The sequence below is a fragment of the Chaetodon trifascialis genome, chromosome 13 (genome assembly GCF_039877785.1).
Source record: "Chaetodon trifascialis isolate fChaTrf1 chromosome 13, fChaTrf1.hap1, whole genome shotgun sequence".
In the NCBI taxonomy this organism is placed as follows: domain Eukaryota; kingdom Metazoa; phylum Chordata; class Actinopteri; order Chaetodontiformes; family Chaetodontidae; genus Chaetodon; species Chaetodon trifascialis.
The window spans coordinates 16419159-16435854 of NC_092068.1; the positions used below are offsets into that span (position 1 = coordinate 16419159).

Sequence of the window (16696 nt, forward strand, 5' to 3'; positions counted from 1 at the left end):
GCTTTGTTCTACCACAAAGTGTAGCGCATCTGAGAAATAAAACTCAGAGACCTCTTACTAATTCATGTTTGTCACCAATGCAAAGTAAATGAATGCTCCAGTTGAAGCGTGTGCCAAGCAGATAAGAGATGTTCAGTTTCAACACCAGTTTTAGAGAAACGATAAATGATTCCTGCTTTTATGGCAGGAATTTTTGGCTTTCAGAAAATACTTAATCAAAACTGAAAGGAGGGAAATTGCATTCTTTTTCTCAGAAACAAGTGTTTATCTTTATACAGTTTAATAAGTATCACATATTTATTTCAAGTTGTTGAATCTGATTCTTATGTACCTATTGGCTTGTTAATGTCCTGCAGTGAAATGATGAATTTTAATACATTTTCCCTGTTCTCTCTAATCAAACAATTCTATAATTTAAAACAAACGTGACAAATAAATAAATAAATAAATGACTCTAGTTAATTTTCTGCAGTTTAACACTTTAGTTTAACTGCTAACTCATTTATGAACACAGGCTTTCTCACACTTTTTATTCTCCATTGTTTGACAGTAATGGATGAAGTTAGACCGTCTTTTCAAAACCGATCTGTTAAAACCACCGGCTTCACCTCCACCTCCATCACCTCAAATGCGTTCCTTCCCAACACTCTGCACCCCAACCAGGACCCCCTGGTCAACCCCGGCACAATCAACATCCCCCTTGTTAATAACCGTAAAGGAAGTCTGCTTCCCATGGGGCCGGGGCCTGGGCCTAGGGCTGACCCCTCCAAACTGCGCCTCAGTATCTCAGGTCCTGGAGAAGTGGTGGCCAGATCCCTGGCTGAGAGTCGGCTGAACCGGGCCCGCAGTCTGCCGGTGAAATACCGCTACCACCCCAGTAATGCCATGCTGCTCAGTCACAGTAGGCACTGTAGGTTGCCCCCTTAGCGGGATGCATCAGCCAGTAACCCCGCCTGTCCCGTCCCTTCATTCTGTCTTGTTTGCTGCATGATGGTTCACTCTGCTAGAGCTGCTCCTGTCGTTGCTCCTGCTGCTTTGCCTGCTAGTGCAGTGGCTGCTACTGTCTACATTGGGGGGTGGGTGGGTGGGGTTTCCAAACTGAGGAGTGCTAAAATGAGTTTAGAATTGGCAGAAAAGAGTTGCTTATCAGTGTTTATTTTGAGAAATGTTGTAGGAGTTGTGAGCCCTAAGGATACTGACCTTTGGGAGCTGAAATAGAAATTTAAGTTTTTAATCATTTACTGTGAAAGCTTTTATTACCCAGTGGCTGGAAAGCATTTAATTTTATTGTTGTTGGTGTAAGTGAGGGGTGTTATGCTTTTCCTGTTCACAAATTAAGTTTAAACCAGGAGGAGTCAAACAATATGGCAAGGAATGCATATTTTCTGATGTGGTATTTTCAGAGTACATTGGATAAAGAATTATTAGTAAAGTGGAAAAGTGCTTGTGAAATTAGTTATTCTGAATGCCCAATTGCATAAAGGAAATGTCAGAGAGTGACATTTTATCAGAAGGCAAAGTCATATTTCTTATCTTTTATTAGCAGAATTAGTTGACAGCCTAGGATAGGTGCTCAGAGAATAATGAATTTCAGCATGCTTGGAATAGTCACGCATGCAGCGTGCACATTGATTTGCACTAATATCATGCTGTGCTATTGATTTCTAACCAAAGGACTAATGCGGGTTTGAAGTGACGGTGCACTTGGCATTTGTGCTGGGAGAGTGCAGAGTGGATAAGAGTATCTGGGTGCCTGTCTTGAAACTAACAGACAGTAGTGTAGATCAGACTACTGTTAGCTTGACTGAAATCTTCAGACGACTGGGCCTGGCCTCACTCTGGCTGCTCTCTGTCGTCCTCTCTGTCTGACTGGGACTCAAGCAAAGTTTGAAAACTAGTCGTCCCCCCCCCCCCCCACCCCCCCGTTTCTCAACACAGAAAGCATAGTTGACAGGAAGCTGAACTTAAACCTGATCAAAATGCTCTTAAAAAAAACCTGACTATGGCTCAGTGTCAAGTGTCACCACAATAATGGACTATAATTAATCTTACAAAGATAATTCATTTTCATTTAAACTTTTAAGAACAGTCCTCACCTTTTTCTGCTGGAGGATGATGTGTATTTAGTAGCTGCTTTGCTGATTCATAGTCACACCCTGTTAGTGTGCCCTGTCCTTAGCGATGTGTGTTTAGTGCTGGCATGGAGGTAGAACTGTAGAAGAACCATTGTGCACTTCAGAACTGAAATAATGGGGTGGGCTTCAGATAGTTTTGATAAAAATGTAAACCATCTCCATAACCCTTATTTATCTCATTGTCATTGCTTTTGCCCGTGCCCCACTGACAATGACAATCTGTACCATCACATGGCAATTAATGGTGTAGGTAAGCATGGTCACTCTGATGCAGACTGCTAGAGGTCCAACCACCTGCACAGTTTAGAGGGTGTACTGAACAGATGCTGTAGTGTATCACTGAAGGCCCTATAAAAGTGCACCTAGAGGAGCCAAAATATGGGGGTTTTGGGATGTGAGCCTTCCGTAACATTTTCAGGTCGTAAATTGCTTTCTTCCTCCGTGGTCTTCTCCTGCCTTTCTCTGATTTACCACCCGTTACTAATGCTTTCTCTATATTTTCTCAATTTGACACTGAATTATTAATTTTCCTTATCTTCTGTTCAGTTTTTTTGTTTGCAATGATTGATTGATTGTTTTTTCATGTCAGGTCCAGCACACATACCCAAACACCTGTCTCTATTCTGACATTCTGTGCATGTGTTTGCAGTCGAAGACGAGCATCCATCAACTCTCTCGCCCAAAAAAAAGCAGCGCAACGGAGGGATGCGAAACTCACCCAACTGCTCACCCAAAATGATGAGGTAAGAGACGCTGATTTTATTCTCCTTCTAGCCTTCAAACGGGGATTGAGAGGAAGTCAGATGCGGGGAAGAAGGGAAGGGAGGGAGGAAGGGATGGAGGGATGTGCATGACTTCAGAGGCGGATGCTGCTGATGGTGAGGTGGTGGGAGTTTAGATGGATGGGTGGGGGCAAATTAGGGGTGGAAGAAGAAGGAGGTAAGAAACTCTGTGAGAGAAAGAGAGAGGAGAAGTGCCCTGTTAGGCTCTGGCTGTTTAGGATGGCATGCTGTCAGCTGTTAATGACAGAGCTGAAATAATATTTCTGTCATGAAAAGCGGCTGTGAGGAGCCGTTTGAAAACTCCTCTGGCTTTAAAGTCCCAGCTGTCACCTCCTCCGGTCTGGTCCACATGTGCTCCTTAAACAATGCTGGCACTAATGACACCAGCAACCAATCAGAGGGACCTGCATGGTTACTTTGCCCTCAGGCTACTCCTCTATTGTGGGAACCCCTGCGAGTACTGTTTCTGGTACTTAAGGCCATATGTGAAATGTATCATCACAATCAAATATGAATTCAAATATTACCTTCCTTTTATCCTGTCCTGTGGAATTAAATTGCTGTTAATTGATTTTGAAAGATAAAAGGGGCAGGTTTTTGTGCTCCTCTGGCTGTGAGGCGGGGTTAGCAACACGACAGCATGGAAAATACAGGGAGGCCGAGCCGTGCGGATTGGGACAGCAGCATGACGGCGTAGTGGGGAAGATCTGACAGGACAGGGACACTCATAGCTGCGCAACCCCGCTCTTAATGAGAGTAAGTGTTATGGCCGTCATCTTTATGACTTTACAGTAGAAAAATCTAAAGAGAGAGCTGTCCGGTTTTTGCCACACACTCTTGTCACTGTTAGTATTTACACACCGAAGCTGCACTGCAGTAGAAACTCCTGCATCTACATAAATAACTATATTTTCTTTATGGAGAAAATCTCAATCTCTAAAAGCAAATAAAAAAAAATGCTATATGTACAGAATGTTGCATTTCTGCAAATAAGAGTAATATAGACAAATATAAAATACAACATAAAATAGTTTTATTTTGATCATTTAACTTTTTTACCTCAGTTTTCACTTGGTATACGTTTTTCATGGTTATTATCGCAGTGTCCTTACATTCAAGTGGAGTTCTTTGTATGTTGGTTCTGCTAGTTTCCCTTAGGCAGCGTTCCTCCTACTGCACTGGCATGCCTGTGCGATTTTGTCCAGAATACTTGTCGGCCTCCCCCTCAGTTCTCCAGAAAACAAGCACTTAATAAGCCTTCACACTTGCCGAACCATTAGCCCAACACAGAGTCATACCCTTCAGTCTAGTTTGCAACAGAGCATCATTTCAGATGCCCTCGCTCAGAGGGAGAAAACTGCTACAAAAACAACAAGACACTGGCACATTTCCAGCTAACTGCTTGTTTAAAAGCCTGTTTAGTTTGCCTAACTTAAAGCACAAAACCTTTTCTTCTCTTCCCTTTTTGCTTAGGAGATGGTCCCTGTTTGCCATGTAATATATGCATCTTTGCTTTGATCTCACAGTGATAATAATTCTTGCGAGTTATTTACTCAGTTTTGAAAACGCTTCAAAGCGATGTCAAAGTTTTCTCTGCTTTAGGGGTGCTTCTGTATTCTGCTGGCTCTTGGGTACTGGGATGACAGGTCCTCTGTTATAGGTGTAGATTTTTTTTTTTTCCAAGTCTTAGCCCTCAGCAAAACATCAAATTACCCATCACAGTCCACAGCCCCCCTTTCACAGCTGCCCCCGTCAACATATAATACCATATATATTAAACAGTTGTGCTTTACAAGGTGTGTTTTATGCACAATGAAAAGTGATTGTTTGAGGTAGCCTTAGGGATACTTTATTCTACAAGCAAGGAGGGGGAAAACACAGTAGAGAGCTAGCAAGAGAGCGAGCATACGTATCAAGTATGGTTTTTACAGGACTCGCAGCCTGAAGGCCTTTGTAAATAAATAATGATCAACAGATTGGCTGTGGGCTTTTGAAAAGCATGCCTTTGTCAGTTTGCATGATGGGGAAAATTTTCAAAGCAAGAGGCTGCCTCCGTAGTCTGGCAGAGAGGGATTGGGGGAGCACGCCCATCCCCAGCTTGTGACTGCAGAGTGATACACTGGAATAACTCAACTCTGTTTGAAATATATACTGAGGGAGGGAGGAAGAGAGAGAGCGGGTGAGACACTGGAGTGAGACATGCTGTAAGGGAAATATCTGTCCTATATAAAAGTGCATCTGATAAAATATTGTATCTCACCCAGGAAGAATATTTGCTTTGCAATCCGAGGTATTGTAAATTGTTTAGAAATGTAATAAAAGATCCAATTAAATGTAAAAAACAAATATTTCAGATTCATATTTAAAATTAAAATCTGTGCATTTTTGCAAAGACTAACAGTGACGTTTAATCACAGCTTGCATCCTAGCTGACCTGCCTTTATTATGGCTGTGTCGTTTGCATTAACACCGTGGCATTTACACCATTCCCACCAACCTTTCTGACGGGTCATGACTGACAACATGCATCCAATCGCAGAAGATGTCACAGTATCATCCGCAGCTGATATCCCTTGGGCGTGGCACTGTGGCTCAGACGTCATGTCTGCTCTCCCCGAGTCTTGTGGTAGGTTCAACCGGAGGCAGAGAGAAGGCAGAGGGAGAAGGAGGTGTGTGGAGCCTGTGACAGGCTGCCAGTCACACCGCTGACAGCTCTGTGAAAGATAGCTGTCTTGGCAGAGAGAGCTGGAGCGGCAGCCCGCCTGCATGCGCCAGTCAGCCCCTGTGTGGAGGCGAGCAGAGCTGAGCTGAGCAGATTGAAGTGACGGGGGCTCTGTGGAGTTGATTGGCGCAACACGCGCCTCTGGATGAAAGATTCAGGCTGAGTGTAAAAACACTAAATGCTGTCAGTGTTATTATCACCTGCACCAACTGATAGAGGGAAGAGAGGTGGGGAGAGAGGGTGGCTAATTGACAGGTTTTTTTTTGTTTTTTTTTTAAACTTACTTTTCCTGCGATGGTATGCAACCCAAATGCAGGCTGAAGGAAGAGGCAACATCAAAGCCTTGTCAGTGAATGACAGTGTTGATAGAGGAGAGAGTGATACTGAGAGAGATGTATGTCAAATTCTTGAGATGTTTTCTCCCATATTACTCATATGTCTGTCTCTGCACTTCCCCCTTTTTGGAGTCTGTACAGCGCTGTTTTAACCGAGGAGGTTGAACTGTAAATAAATTACATTTGCATTGCTGTTAAACAAGCAATGTTTGTTAAGGAACGGCACTAAATGTTTGCATTTTTGTCCTGACTCAGAGTTTTAGGTGAAATTTTCTGGATTGCCTTCAGAGGAATTGTGAGAACACGTCTTGTAGAATAAGTGCAAGAACAAGAGAGGCGGTATAACAGGACTGACAGGAGCCCTTTCATGGTCAGTGTTACACCGGATAAAACTCAGCAGCCCACTGCTGTGGATTAGCCTGTTTGGTTGTGACATGCTGTTGAAACATTAATGGCCATCAGTTGGGAAAGCAAAATGTGATTGGGCAAATTCCTGAAATATTTAAAGTGTGAGCCTGTTGGAGCTTTTACTATTTGCGCCGCATGGCGTCAGGAAGTGGAAGAGAGGGTAAAAGCTGGTAATTGGCCTTGTGTTGTCATGCCATTCAGTCAGTAGCACTCAAGTCTTGCTGTTCTCTGCACCACTGCGAGCCCCAGAGTCTTTGAGTTTTCTGATGACTTGATATCAAGGACAAGAAGGAGTGGAGGAGTAATATGGTTGTTATGAGACCTACAGTATGCAGTGCAGTAGAGTTTAACAATTTGAGAATGGGTTGGACTTAAAATATGTTGTATTAACACACAGTGTAGATGCAGGTGGTCCCTCGCCTCTTTCTTGTTGCCTATTCTTCCACAAGGCTGGTCTGACAATGAATATGTTCTGCTTTCTCAGTCGACACGACCCCCTTCTAATCCCTGGAAATGAGCAAATCGAGAACATGGACATGAACGTGAAGAGGTATGACTCGACAGGGATGTTTCACTGGTGCCCATCAAAGGACATCGAAAAGGTCATTCTGGTGAGTGGTGCGAAGAGCAGTCTAACTGCAATCCTATCATATAAAATATACAAAAAAAGAAAGGCTAAAGTAAGTATGCTCAGGAGTGAAAGTTTCCCCTCAATATTGTGGTAGCACAATCACATACTAATATGTATTGAAATTTCTCTCACTGCCTCTCTGTTGTGTCAAGGTGAGTTTATTGTTTCTTTATATATCCACCAAGGATCTGTGAACGGCATTTCAACACTCCACGCATGGGTTTGCTCAGGTGCAGTGCAAGAAGGCAGTTTGTAAGCATTTAGGTTTGTGCATAATATGTCTGGGCATGGACAACCCCGCCCAAACACAGCCACCCACTGTATAGTGAACATTTAAGCTTAAACTGTACATTTGTTGCTTTATTTTACCAGCACAACAGTGACCCTGTTGCTCTTGAAAGGTTTAACTCAGACTTTAAAGATGATCCTGCATGAGTGAAGCCACCAAAAAATGTTCCAGATGTGGAAATAATCAGTAATTGGCAAAAATGTTTCAACAAAAAGTATGAGCAAATTTGCAGCAGTGCTCCTTTGTTGCTCTTAGTTTTTCCTTTTGTTCCTAATAAACAAAGACACAGTTTTAGCTCCAACCCATCTGGTGTCATAGTAGCGTTTAGTTTTCTTTACGTGCGCCCAGACTTGCAGTCGAACGCACATCAAGCGTGGTGTGACAGGCGACAGATCTTGAAAGCAGGGCATTGCATTGCTCTTTCTCAACATGAACTTCATACAATAGAGGAGCTTTGTTTATTTATTTACTCCTTTGATTTATGCCAGGGGCCTATTCATACATACTGTATGTGCCTAAAATCTTACAAACTGCAGTTTTCAGCCTGATTGAATCAGATGCCCGTTGACAAAAAGACCACATGTTTGTTCTTGTTTTTGTTCCGTAAAATTCCTATTTCTGATTATCCAATAAACTGCTTATAAACAGAATAGTGGTTAACCAAATTTTTGTTATGTGTAAATAGTAAGGCCTGTAAGTCGAATGCTTTAATGATGGGCTAAATACTTGGTTAACAAACTATTTAATGTGAGTTTATAACAGTTTAAACACTGATTGAACTTGAATTATCTCATGCACATTAACCAGTCTTTGAATGACAGCACTAATTTCTATTCTGTAAATGTGTGTTTGTCTCTGTGTGTCTCTTCCTCTCGTCTCTGGCTGCGCTCCTCCTCCTCACCCCCTTCTCTCTGCTCTTCTCCCCCTTCCCTGTGTCCCTCTGTTCCCTGCAGACCCGGAGTGAAGCCTCCATGACAGTACTGAGCGGCCATGTGGTGGTCTGTATATTTGGGGATGTCACGTCCGCTTTAGTGGGGCTGCGAAACTTGGTGATGCCTTTAAGAGCCAGCAACTTCCATTACCACGAGCTAAAGCCTATAGTCTTTGTGGGCTCGCTGGATTACCTGCGAAGAGAGTGGGAAACTTTACACAACTTCCCGAAGGTCTCCATATTACCTGTGAGTGCACCAGTTCACTGCCGCCGGAGACACATTTGAACCAGAATCTGTGCAGCTAACATAGCTTTGACATTTTGACTCACACGCAAATCCTGAGAGCGATACTCAGTTTTATTTGATCAACTCAATTGAATGATCACTCCATGAGAGAGTAGTCATCCCCCTCATCCAGAGCAGTGACACATCCTGCATATCCAAAGTGGAGTTTATGTGTGTTGCAGCTGCAGTGCCCATCACAGATGGCGTGGCTTGCTGCCTTAGAGCTTGTTAGGCCTGGCTTGACTGATGATCAGAGGAGAATCCCAAACACAGCCCTCAGCGCAGGCTAGCCTTTAGATTAGTCCATGTCTCTGATTCTCCAGTGCCCAGTTAGATCAGTGGAATGTCATCGCCTCAAAACAAGAATACTTGTTAACTAATTTCCCAAAGCTCCACTCCGCTCACTTCTTAAATTTGTTTTTCTCTCCCCCATGTCTGTCTGCTCTCTGCGTTTTGCTTTCTTTCTCTCTCTCTCTCTGTCTCGCTCTTCCTCTCTGTTCTCCTCACCCTGAAGGGTACACCATTAAGTCGGGCAGATTTAAGGGCTGTCAACATCAACCTCTGCGACATGTGCGTAATACTGTCAGCCAATCAGAACAATATCGAAGATGCCTCACTGCAGGATAAGGAATGCATCTTGGCGTCACTCAACATCAAATCTATGCAGTTTGATGACAGCATTGGGGTCTTACAGGCTAATTCCCAAGGTAAGGAGTGTCCCATTAGACTGCATGTGCACTGCTGCCCAAAGGGGACAGGTTGCAGCAGGGAGGAAAGACAGCAGTCAAAGATGGAAAAGGAAGGGAGGAAGAGATCTTGGGTGGGATGAGAAGGCCACACAGAAGGGATAGATGTAGTTTGTCGAGCACAGAGTCAGCTAAGTGCTCTTAATTAGTAAGTAAGTGGCATCTACAGAATAGACTGACTTTACTGTAATTCCTGAGGAAGCGTGCGCACACACACACACACACACACACACACACACACACACACACACACAACATTGTGCTGATTGCTTCGTCAAACCTTTGAAGAGTGTTTACTCCATGTAATTTTCTGATCATTTCAGTCTTGTCCCTGGTAATTACATGCTGCTAAACCTCCTTGATAATATTTTTTAACGATGTAATCAACATGACTGTGTCATTTGATGTTGTTCCCCCTGATCTGGTGTCTGGCAGATTGTCTGGAACAGATTGTTGATGTTTGCAGACAAACACACGAACCTGGCATCCCATCAGGCCTCATCATCATTAAGCAGCTAGTACAAATCACCAGGCAGGCCAATTCAGCTGCTCCTCATTAGTCACAACAAAACAGCGACACATGCACGCACACACACCTTCGTGTTTGAATGCGGGTGCACATGTTTTCTCACACACACACATACACACACACACACACACACACACACACACACACACACACACACACACACACACACACACACACATATTCATGCCAGTGCTGTCTATCCACTCAAATCCACAAACAGGTAATCCTCAGTTTATGATTAGCCCAAAAGGCATGACATGCCTTGAGCTCAATACTATTTAATGCCACCACAGTGACTGTTGTAAATACAAATCAAAGCTGAAGGTCCAAGAGGCCATTATTTTTTAGTGCAGAGCACTTCCACATGCTTTAGGAGAATGCCAATGCTGTTATTTCTCCAGCCTTGAGTGAGTGATGTGCTGTCGATAGCGGTGCCACCGAGGAACAATAAGCAGGGGTAAATCTTAGAGCATGCCGCTCTGGGGAGCAGTATTCACAGAAAGCCACCTCCGTATGGAAGCCCACTAGCCTATATCCTCTCCCAGGGTCGATGGATGGAGCCTATTGTCATCAATAATTGGGTCTTACATCAACTACCCATTTCAGTGATAAATACTTCACTTTAGAAACACACACACACACACACACACACACACACACACACACACACACACACACACACACACACACACACACACACACACACACACACACACACACACACACACACACACACCGCAGTGACATGCAATCATGCATACACAAGGACCCACACGCCCATACCCAGACACTGCTATTGTATCATAGGTATTGCTTTGGGGATTCCTTCCTCCTAGCGATGCTCCCATTCAGACACTGTCTGTGGAATTTAAAACAAGAAGGTGCAAATGAATAAGTAAACACGCTCTTTCCTGGGGGAGAGCTTCTCACGGCTGCTGTAGCATGTAGTCAACCACAGAGCACCGCTGTGCCCGGGGGGCTACAAGGAAAAGGGGGTATGTAACCCAGATCTCACTTGTCTATTGTGCGTTGTAGCTGAACAGACGAGGTTACAGCCTCACAGCAGATGAGCACACGTTGTGTGTGATCAGGCTGGATTTCAAACTTTAGCTGCTTTAGTTCGGGCAATAAGGAAATTATGTATTGATTGTCAAAAATGGTGTGCCTTAGTTTCATGGTGGATTTAGATTCTTGCTTGGATTCACTCTTAAAGCTTCGACCGGGGAGATAAACACTTTTGAGCTCCTTTTGGTTCTGCAGCACTCTGGCTCTGTCTTAGGAAGACATACAGCACTCTGTTTTGGAGCTCACCAGCTCTCATTGCAACTTTTGAGCTGCTTGTAACCTAACAGGATTTGAAAGCAGCTCAGCAGCAGGCCTCATGTTATCCCTGTTCTGCTGTACACACAGCACAGAACGGAAACTGTTCTTCTACAGCTCTGTACTGTCTTCATGTTCACTATCATACAAGAGCAACATTTTAGAGGCAGTACCCAAAAACGTGCTGTCACTCTCCGGTGGAGCAAACATCATCCTTTATGGACATCGACAAAATGATGCTCGCACTGTCTGAGCTCATGCTCCCCGGTTGACTCAGAGTGTCAAACCTCTGCTATTTCCAAGTTCAATAATTGGTATAACAAGAGTTATGATTATCCGTGTTTCAGTTCAGTGTGTGCTTCTTGCTGTGTACTAAACTATTTGGTGTCTTTTCTGTTGCAAAGGGCTGGGAGATCTCTTTTGTAATGTAAGCAGCTCATTGAGTTTCTTGACAGGATAGGCACACTCACACTCACATAGAGAATTTGCAGTCCTTTTAAAACTTTGTGACCTGAATATATTCCCTGCATTATGTTTCCTTGGTAGTGGCACTAGAAGCTGGCGTTTTGCTGTCGTCAGCACTAAATGATGGATGTCAAAACACAGTTGATGCATTATGCATATAGCATTACAGATTTAAGGTGTTTACTTGTCACTTTGAGGAAATGCAAAAATGTGAAGTCATGTGAATTCATACTCCTGTCACTTGCACTTGTATTTCATGGTTCTCAGCCACGCCATTTCCGATAAAAGGTTTTCAGGATCCACTTCACCAATTTTATTGTAACAAAATGAACAACATATAAAATTTATGTCTGTCCGTTGATGGAGGGATGTGAATGCTAAATATGTCTTAGCTGACCTCTAAAAGCACAGTATCTGTATTGCAGATTTTAGGCAGGTGCCTTGTTCACTTAGCCGTCTCCTCTTCCTTCTTTGCTTTTTTTCTGTCAATCCACACATTTATGGCACAGAAAGCGCACATCAACAACTTCATGCTGACTGAGCTGACATGCACTATGTATAATGGTATTGATACAGAGTTCCAGGTCAAGGCCTCATGCTTATGATACATCAGTAGTAAAAGACAGTTATGAGACATGCAGGTTTTTGCTTGGGCTGCATTTTTCTATAGAGAAAAGAAAATGCAATGTACAATACAGCCCTGCAAAACTCAAGACCAGAATTAAACTTACTTTCTGTCATCTGTCTTGCCAATGATTCTGCCGTAGAAATGGATATTTTCTGAGAAATGTCAAATTTGCAGTCGGCTAAACTATTGTGCAGACTGAAGTCACTGCACTGTGGTTGTGTAATCTGTAGGCTCTGCACTCTCTATCACAGAGAGACCAACTAAATGGCTAAAACAACAAGAGAGCTGTATCAAGTTAAAGCTAGCTCATGAGGTAGCCACAGGCAGCCTGGGGGAAAGCTAAAACTAAAGTTGCTTGATTTTCCCCCACTTTGATGAACTGACATCTTGGCAATTCAGTTAGTTAATCCACATAAATACATAAAGCAGCAGCTAAATCCAATCAAGATGGAGAAAAAACCCCAGCGAAACTCCTGCTAAAGCTAACCAGCTTAGCAGATCTCAGTAACTGCCATCTCAGCTTCTGATCCGTTGGGAAAAACATGTTTTAAATATATTAGATTGTAAATTCACTTACTGTGTTGATTTCAATAGAAGCAAAAAATCTGAGATACAGCTAAATTCAATCAACTCTAACAATCAGAATGAAGTTGACTTTCTTTGAGCAAAATAGTTAAATGGACAGGAGAGTTGAAAGAACACATTTTGTTGCTAGATACTGTGTTTCTCCCCTCATAGATTACCCAAGCTGGAGTGCAGCATAAGAAGGCAAAGGAAGGCATTGCAAACTTTTAATCTGTTCTGCAGTTTGCATCCTGAAAACAGCTTTTTAGTAAACTTCTTCCGTTTGTGGTTTTCAGGTTTCACGCCTCCTGGAATGGACAGGTCATCTCCAGACAGCAGTCCAGTACATGGCTTTGTGCGTCAGGCTTCTATCACCACCGGATCCAACATCCCCATCATCACAGAGCTAGGTAAAACTGTTTCCACCCGCCTCACATGCAAATATCGCATGCCATACCTGATAACCTCAGATCAACTCATCGTTCATTGGCAGACATAGACACATAGAGCTGATAATCCAAGACTTTAGCGTCATGCTGCTACCAAAAGTTCCAACTCATTCAAGGTCAACTGGACTTAGGAATGCTTGTTGTGGAATTTTTGTTCACTTTCATATCAGTAGCTTCAGCCAACTCGAGTTCATATTCATGTGTGAGTCATTGGATCTGGCTAGCTTTTGTCAAGTGGTGATAATGTTTGCTGCAAGGGCTGGAAAATATCTGAGGACAGTGTGGACTACTGTAACTTGAGGATGTCAGATGGGCATTTTTAGGACTGTAGCTACATCTCCTGCAATTTGTCCACTAATGCACAAGAGAAGCTCAGCCTGATGGAGAGGGTGAGAGAGGAAGAAACGGTACGAGAGTGAAAAGGTAGTGGAAAAAAAAAAAAAACTGCCTTGGTTGCAAAATGGGTCCATTTATTAATAACAATGGCAGTGGCTGTATTCCCACTGGTGGTGGGGACTCATGAAACTTTCAGATCTCTGAGGGGCCTTCTAAAGCAGCAGAGACTGGCTACTCTGTCTCCCCTGACCCAATTAGGGAGCAATGGAGCATGAGGCCAGCTAAGAAAAGGCCAGAAAGAGAAAGGAGCTACCTAATGTTACTTGTAACCGGGCCAGCCATTACCTGCAGAGAGGCTCTCCCTTTAGACTGCTGACCGCATACGTAATCATCACAGCGAGATGCTGTCCGTGCTGGACACATGGGTTGCTGTCCTGGACTCAAACGCTAGAAACTCTGGCTTTGTGCCTCTGCCTGTCCATAGCTAACGAGCCACAGCAACACTAGATGTGATAACATTGTCCTTCAGGAGAGGAAGAAGTATGAGCGTGCAGAGGAGAGTGTGGCTGCACGTCTCACTGGAACCATACACAGTAATTACATTGTCATATGTCCAGTTTACAGCGCCAGGAGCAGATTAAAGTCAAGTTGAAGCATAAAAACATGTCTCATCTGAGTTGCATGATCGATTTTGCTTGCGTGGCGTGCAAAGTAGGTGTGTTTATGGATAAGGAAATGTGTATCCCTTTCACTGTCTTACCGTATAATAATTTATTGTTGTTGTAGAGGTGCAGCGGCGTGACAGCTGTGGCTTTGTATCCGCCGTGCACTCTAATCCAGGGTGCTTTACTTTTAGATACCGGACAACCATGAATGTCTCAGGTTAATTCCCGACTTGACACGAGTAGTCTGAGACAGCGAATTGCCTTTATTGCAGTCTTTGAAACTGTTTCAATAACGACACCATTTCTCCCCTTCCCTGCACTGTCTCATCACCATTAGCTAAACCTGGCAAACTACTACCATTGGTTTCACTCAGTCAGGAAAAAAAAAGTGGAACCAGCATACAAATGATAACAGAGCTGGGTAAGCCGAGCCTTTGTCCTCTGCTGCCGTTCGTTCCCTCGCTCCGCCGCTCTGCTCCTCATCAGCTTGTCTTGATTTATCTGGCTGCAGTCAAGGCCCTCGCTGCTCCCATGGCTTCACTTTGAACACATTTTTATTCTTCGTTCTGGTTGAAATTGACTGTCTTGTTTTGGCCCCTTTTTAATGATTTTTTTTTTTCTTTTTGGGGTATTTTTTTTTCTCCTCCAGTTGCGTTTGCAGAGCATCACTAGGCTTTTGATCATGCTCCGTCTGTCCTTGTGGCTGTTTTCATAGCAACCCCCCCTGCCCCCCACCCCTCACCCCACTTCCCCCTCCGCACACACACACGCACACACACAATCACCCAGTTCACTCCTTTGGCCCAGGCCCGTTTGCATCAGCCCCTTGTCTCTTTGACTGACATTTCTGTTCCACAGCGCACAGGAAGCCTGGGAAGAAATCAGATATCAAAAACAAAAAACTCAAGATCAAACCATCTTTTAAGCTGTTTATTTATTTTTAAATTCATTTTCCAGTTTCTTTTTTTCTCCTCCAGACCATATCTCTGAAGCTCAGATATCGGAGGAGTCAAACAAAAACTTGTGTGATGCTCGTTTTTCAAGTAACGCTGGTTCATAGACCCTTCACTGCCCGCTGCTGCTAAGAATACAGTCTAAGGAAAAAGACGCACTGCAGGGAGCACTTGGTGTTTTTTTATTCTACCAGTGAAGCCATACACGAAAGAAAGAAAAATATCATTGTTATTTCAGTTTTTGGGTTATTTTCATTCCCGCTGTGCCATGAGATCGTTTAGCAGATCTGATTTCTAATTAATCATGAGATGGAAAAGTGTGTTAATGTGTTAATTTGACTTTCAGGGCACAGGTAAATGTTTGAGATGTATTTCATAGAAGCGATGATGTGACGAACACATTCATCAAGGAAAACTCTGAAAAACATAGCATGAATTTCTAAGTGCATGATTTCTTTCATGTGATGTAGTGGCCATTGTTGAAGTCTCACATTAAAAATACCTATATTCTCTTTTTCTGATAAAATAATTAGATTTTATTCTTTACGCACACTGGTCTGTCTGTGTGTGTTACAATATATACAATATGTGTAGTTTTGTATTGCACTGATTTAACAAAAAGATCGAGATACAGTGGCTACAGAGGTACTAATGCAGAACACATGTACGACTGATTCATACCTGGGGACTTCTACAATGGTTATGACTGTGTATGCGTAATATACTTTAATATATTCTCCTAAAGTCGTGGTTTGTCTCAATGTATGAAATGCATCCTGCATGTGATATACAGTATATTTAATATTCTAAATAATTTCTCAAAATCCAAAACACTTTTTTCACCTTCCAAACAATTAAACTGCACATGGACAGAAAAATAGCAAATTATAGATTTAGTTCTATCTAAGTGAAAGGTGATTCTTATTTTGTCAGTATGTTAGGGCCAATCCAAATCATGTCAATTGTTTGGAGAAGAAATAAGGTTCTTGTGTAATCTTGTACTTAAAAATATTTGCAACGGTAAAAATTGCAAAGTGTCAAGGCAAAATATAATGTGCATCTAATGTTACATTATATTAAAAGCTCAAATCCTGGATCAGTACCTGTATACCTGAGACGTTTCTGTTACATTACCATGACATAGCTGGATTTTTCCAAATATAAGTTAACATAAACAAAGAATTCAATATTTCTGAACTCTCAGGTGTGTCGGTGTCTGTGTGCGTGTGGTCTTTCTTCCTCATGTCTCTTCACTGTGCCCGTCTCTAACTCCCTCTCTACCCCCTCTCTCAGTGAACGACTCAAACGTTCAGTTCCTGGACCAAGATGATGATGACGACCCAGACACAGAGCTGTACCTCACTCAGCCCTTCGCCTGCGGCACCGCCTTCGCTGTCAGTGTACTCGACTCCCTGATGAGCGCGGTGAGTTCTCAAGCACGCTGCGCGCTCGCTGTGTGTTTTTCCCAACCTCCAATTCACATTTCAAAATCATACATTTTGCGTGCGCACATTTTATAATT

At 43.0% G+C, this 16696-nt stretch overlaps 1 protein-coding gene across 17 annotated transcripts in view; it reads left to right on the forward strand.

The window, feature by feature from the left end:
* The window catches only part of kcnma1a (potassium large conductance calcium-activated channel, subfamily M, alpha member 1a), a 133920-nt gene that overhangs the window by 106256 nt on the left and 10968 nt on the right, over positions 1-16696 (forward strand). For 12 of the 17 annotated variants that reach the window (XM_070977252.1, XM_070977255.1, XM_070977260.1 and 9 more), the window contains 6 exons: positions 2785-2878; positions 6867-6993; positions 8256-8480; positions 9034-9226; positions 13068-13181; positions 16468-16598. In XM_070977252.1, coding sequence (XP_070833353.1) covers positions 2785-2878; positions 6867-6993; positions 8256-8480; positions 9034-9226; positions 13068-13181; positions 16468-16598 — 884 coding nt within the window. Of the gene's footprint in view, positions 1-2784; positions 2879-6866; positions 6994-8255; positions 8481-9033; positions 9227-13067; positions 13182-14558; positions 14643-16467; positions 16599-16696 lie in introns of all 17 variants that reach the window. The other 5 variants (XM_070977254.1, XM_070977256.1, XM_070977258.1 and 2 more) reach the window with 1 other exon arrangement.